This window comes from Nicotiana attenuata, unplaced genomic scaffold, assembly GCF_001879085.1.
Source record: "Nicotiana attenuata strain UT unplaced genomic scaffold, NIATTr2, whole genome shotgun sequence".
NCBI classification, from domain to species: Eukaryota; Viridiplantae; Streptophyta; class Magnoliopsida; order Solanales; family Solanaceae; genus Nicotiana; species Nicotiana attenuata.
This window is the reverse complement of record NW_017670664.1, coordinates 158,144-163,550: the sequence shown is the minus strand read 5'-3', so window position 1 is coordinate 163,550 and position 5,407 is coordinate 158,144. Positions and strand designations below refer to the sequence as shown.

The 5,407-nt window shown below is 33.5% G+C and overlaps 1 protein-coding gene across 2 annotated transcripts in view; it reads left to right on the top strand.

Annotated features, from left to right (window-relative positions):
• Window positions 1–1,734: 1,734 nt before the first annotated feature.
• LOC109242033 (peptidyl-prolyl cis-trans isomerase PASTICCINO1) overlaps window positions 1,735–5,407 on the top strand; it is a 12,001-nt gene continuing 8,328 nt past the window's right edge. The window contains exons 1-6 of one of the 2 annotated variants that reach the window (XM_019408856.1): window positions 1,735–1,900; window positions 2,035–2,087; window positions 2,220–2,319; window positions 2,692–2,776; window positions 2,912–2,981; window positions 5,124–5,221. In XM_019408856.1, coding sequence (XP_019264401.1) covers window positions 2,234–2,319; window positions 2,692–2,776; window positions 2,912–2,981; window positions 5,124–5,221 — 339 coding nt within the window. In that variant the 5' untranslated portion in view covers window positions 1,735–1,900; window positions 2,035–2,087; window positions 2,220–2,233. The remainder of the gene's footprint in view (window positions 1,901–2,034; window positions 2,088–2,219; window positions 2,320–2,691; window positions 2,777–2,911; window positions 2,982–5,123; window positions 5,222–5,407) is intronic. The other variant, XM_019408857.1, reaches the window with a different exon arrangement.

The window sequence follows — 5,407 nt, the reverse complement described above, 5'->3', positions numbered from 1 at the left end:
ACTGTAATTACGTTGTGACAAACAAATAGGTCGCCGTAATTACTAGACTGTGTAATTACTAGGCTGTGTAATTACTACCCTAGTAATTACACCAATTCCATTTACTGGGTAGCTTTCCGAACGGACCCTAAATATTTTAATGCAAACATATTATTTAATATTATTTAATAATTTTTTTAAAAAGTTGTATACTCAGACATGGATACACGCGCAAAGCGCGTACCATAAGACTAGTAAAACAAAATAAGTAAGAGTTATTTTGTAGTTTTAATTTTTTTTACAAATTATAGTTTATAAACAGTATGGCATTTCATTATTATCCTTTCAAGAAAAGAAAAGACAACAGAAAGGACTAATTTTCCAGGCATTAGTAAATTTTTTATACTTATAAGGAAATTTATTTTAAATTAGGACTGTTATATTGAAACAGGAGGAAAACATTTGTGAAAATTTCGTTCAGAGAGATCACACTCATCTAAGCTCACAGGAAAAAAAAAATTTATATAGCTCTAACAAATATTTAAAAAATTCAAAATTTACATAAAATCATATTTAAAGAAAAGCTATTAAGAAAAGTCAATGTTAAAAAAAAAAAAAATCTCTATCAGTAAAAAGAAGAACTCTCTCTCTCTTAATTTATTGATTGCAAATTTTCATGCATTTTAAATATCATAAAAATTACTCATGCTTTGAAATGCATTTTATGTAGTTTTAAATTATTAAAATCTTATTTAAAACTAAAATAATCAATATCCGAGTTATACAAAAAATTTAAAAATTCAATCCTCGTACTCAAAACCCTGCTCTATTATTTTGGGATTGAGGGAAACTATCTTTATCCTAAAATTAAAATTGGGAAAGGGAAAATATAGTGTGAAAAAGGAAATATTTGTGAATTCTTGGTCAAACACTCATAGCCTGTTTGGCCAAGCTTCTCCCCACCCCAAATGATTTTTTATTTCCCCCTCAAAAATACCTCTTTTTTTTTAACTTGAGGTATTTGGCGAAGCTTTTTTGGGGAAAAAAAAGTGCTTATGGGAAGAAGCAGAAGCAGTTTTAGAGAAGCAGAAAAAAGCAGCTTCTCCCCAGAAGCAGAAGCAAAAGCAGTTTTGACTTTTCTTCTTACTAAAAATACCCTTAGCAAAATATGGTATATATCGAAATAACCTTACTTATTTTAAATGTAATACCTAGAATTAGAGATTATACTATTGAACTCTCCTGATGTATAAATATTTCTTTTAATATATGGTGACTTTTGAGATGAATGCTTGTATATTTGTAAATAATTTTTTGATATATTTAAATCATCTTGAAAGAATTAAAGTACTCTTAAATTTTATTTTCATGTTTTACTTAAATAAAATAAAAAAGCTTAATTATTATCTTTAATAATAAATATTTGAGATTATTTTTTTTATTCATATAATATTAATTATTAAGTAAATCTCTTCATGTCCTTATTCGTAATTCGATACTTAAAAATATTTTTTGAAAAGCTTGGATAAATACAAATTATTGATAAAAAATGCTTATCAGATTGATTAGCCAAACACAAATTGTTTCTCTCAAAAAATACTTTTTCGAAAAGCACTTGTCAAAATAAGCCGACTATCAAAAAAAAGCACTTCCAGGTGGGCCAAATAGGCTATCAATCTGTAGCAGCCCACTAATCCTGGCTCAAAGTCCAGCCCAATCTTGTTCAATTTTCCGCTAAATTTGGTCACTACTCAGAGTCAGAGCCAAAAGTTGGAATTTTATTGTTTGTCAGTGAGTAGTTGGTGAACAAGAATATCAAACAGCAAAAAATCCATCAGCAGACCAAAATACCCATTTAACTTCTAGCCATTTTTTAATAAAAAGCTTCAACCTTCAAGTCCAATTTTACATACCCATTAAGGTAAAATCCTTCAAATTCTTGCTTTTTTTGTGTTTTTATTAAGTGGGGTTATGTGTTTTTATTCATTATTTGATCTTAATTGGAGTTACTTAATATAATAATTTGTTCTTGCTATGTATTGTTACACTTTGCAGTAGCTAGTGGAAAAGCTTCAATCTTTAACTCCAATTTTTACATATCCATTAAGGTAAATCCTTCAAATTCTTGATTTTTGTTTGTTTTTATTAAGTGGGGTTATGTGTTTGTGTTCATTATTTGATCTTAATTGGAGTTCTGATTATAAAAATTTGTTCTTGGAATATATTTTGACTCTCTTCAGTAGCTAAAGGAAAAATGGCAGTAGTAGATGATGATGATCATGAGCAACAAGTTAAGCCACCACAAGAAAAGAAGAAACCAGAGTCTGAGGATGATAAAAGGTCAAATCTTTTTTTTTTCTGTTATCAGTTCACTTTTTTCATGAATTTATGAAAAAGATGTTTTTTTAGCTGTTAATCACTTTTTTCCAAGAAACCAGAGACTGAGGATGACAAAAGGTGTAATCTTTTGTTGTTTTTTAGAATTGACCCTGTTCTCTTAATTCATAAATTTGTGAAAAGAAAAGTGTTTTAATGAAGTTTTTAGCTGTTTATCACTTTTTTTCAAGAAACCCGAGACTGAGGATGACAAAAGATCAAATGTTTGTTCGTTAAGAATTGACTCAGTTCAATTTTCTCATGAAAAGAAAAGCGTTTTAATGAAGTTTTTTTGCTGTTTTATTCACATTTTGTTCAATGATGAGCTGTGTGCAGAAGGAAAAAGATTGTTCCTGGAAGTTTGATGAAAGCTGTGGTGAGGCCTGGTGGTGGTGATTCAAGACCTGCTGAGGGTGATCAGGTAGTACTTTTGTATTTTTTCTTCAGAATTATGTGCTTGTGACGATGATTCATATTGATGGATAGGTCAGTTTTTGTGTGTTAGGTTGGGAAAATGTTGGTAGCTTATTTTGTTTTTCAATGAATTTTTGAACAGGTTATATATCATTGCACAGTTAGAACACTGGATGGAGTTACAGTTGAATCAACACGGTCAGAATTTGGAGGTAGGGTTGATATAATGGAACCTTTGAGAAGCTATGTGTTTTTTTTGAGAAGGTAACATTTGTGTGTATTGATATATAACAGTACATAGGTTGTACTGAAACCATATTTACAATATGCAAAATGATAGACTACTGAGCTACAATCCTAGCAGTACTCTAGGACTTCTAGGATCGATACCATATCTACTGGCCACTTTTGTTTACACCAAAAATAAAAAAGGACACAATTCATTTTGATCTTCTCTATTGAATTACTACTATCCTCAAAACATCTAGAGTTTCTCTCCTTCCATATTGTCCACCATATACATGCGGGGACAGTCCTCCATCTATCTCTACTTCCAGCTCCAGTTCCAGCTTCATCCCAACTAGTGAGCACTTCAGTAATCTTAGAGGGCATTGTCCATGAAATACCTCTGAGGTTAATGAATATCTTCCATAGTTGATCTGTGATCCTGCAGTGTAGAAATAGATGGCTAACTCTCTCAACTGTTTCCCCACATAAAAAACACCTAGAGGACAGTGGGATCCCTCTCTTCATAAGATTATCCTGGGTCAAGACTGCCTCCTTTGCAAGTAACCACGTGAAACAAGATACCTTAACTTTCCAGATGTGTTTCCATGGCCAGTTAGTGATCTGTACATTAGTATGATTAAGCATCTTGTAAGCCTCAATTACCTTCTAGATTCCTCTGTGGTGGCCCTTCCACCATGGTGCATCCCTACCATTCTGAAGGCCTTTGAATGCTTCCAGTTGCTTGTAAAGTTCAGTCAACCTCGTCAGCTCCCAGTCATTCAGCCTTCTTCTAAGTATCAGATCCCAACCTTGAGGGGTCCACATTTCAGCTATTGTCTTTTGCTGGTGTTGAGCTAAACCATACCTATCAGGAAATAGTTCCCATCAAGCTTCCAGATCCCATCCAATTATCCTTCCAGAAAGAAGTTTTGGTACCACTCTTCACTCTGATGCAGGATTGGCTCTTCACTATAGGCCAGAGTGTTCTGATGGATCTCCATAAACTAACCCCATATGTTGTATTGACTTCCTTTGAAACCCAGCTGTTTTCCTCTCCATACTTAGCTTTGATGACATTACTCATTCTTGAGAGAATCTCCATAACCACTTCATCTTAAGAGCCTTGTTTTGATTTTTTAAGTTCCTGATGCCTAGCCCACCTTTGTTTTTGCCAATCGTCAGAGATTTCCATTTCACTAGGTGATACCCCTCCTTTTCTTTATTTCCTTGCCAAAGGAAAGATCTTCTGAGACTATCCAGTCTCGGAATAACACTTACAGGGATGGGAAAGAGTGACATCATGTATGTAGGAAGTGAGTCAAGTACTGAATTGATCAGAATCAATCTTCCTCCCATAGAAAGGTACTGAGCTTTCCATCTGGATAACTTCTTCTCACATTTTTCGACGACTGTATTCCATATCTCCTTGGACTTGGACTTAGCACCTAAAGGCATGCCCAGATAGAGATCAGGAAGAGATCCTACTACACCTCCCAAAATCAGTGATAGTTGTTCCATCTCAGGCACATCATTGATTGGATACAGATGACTCTTTTTCCAATTGTTACGCAATCCTGAAGTACCTTCAAACAAGACCAGGATGATTCTCAAATACCTCAACTGTTCTTCTTTTGCATCACAAAAAATTAGAGTGTCGTCAGCATATTGGAGATGTGTAATCTCCAGATTGTTGTTGCCCCTTCTTGCTACCTCGAACCCTCCTTTGAGAAGCTATGTTTACTGTCAAACAACTTATGCAGAAGGATTATGGATGTGACGTGTTGCTTAATTCACTGTTCTTACTTTGGAATAAGGAATACCGAGTTATACTTTAGTTTACAAATAACTATATGATGACAGGATTTACAAATTAAATATACCCCACCTCTATATTTTGATTTTGTCATATAAGTTAACTCAGTTTTATTCCCATGGATGCAATAGGACTTTACAGCTTGTTTGCCATCACTTCATGCCATAAAGTTGTTTTAACTTTGTTTCTTTGAATGATTACACTTACTTTTTTGCTTCACTCATTCTTACCTCTGTTCTCTAATTTGCAATATGCCAACTCATATTGCTTCATTGCACTGCGATCTTTTCTCTTTTACATTTTTGTTACACAGGCAAGGGTACCCCAATAAGGCATGTTTTGGGAAAGAGCAAGTTGATTTTGGGATTGCTAGAGGGGATTCCGACAATGTTGAAGGGTGAAGTTTCAATGGTAGATCATTTTGAACCTCAAATTTAGTTATTACAATGCAAATCTGTCTATTTAAAGTCTGTTAAAAGTAAACAAATCATAACATTCTACCTTTTTCAGCTAAGTAATCTTGAAATTGTTGATAATAACTTTATCTTCTCCACTAATTTGCTTATCATGACAAGTGCATAGTTTCAACTTCCTCTG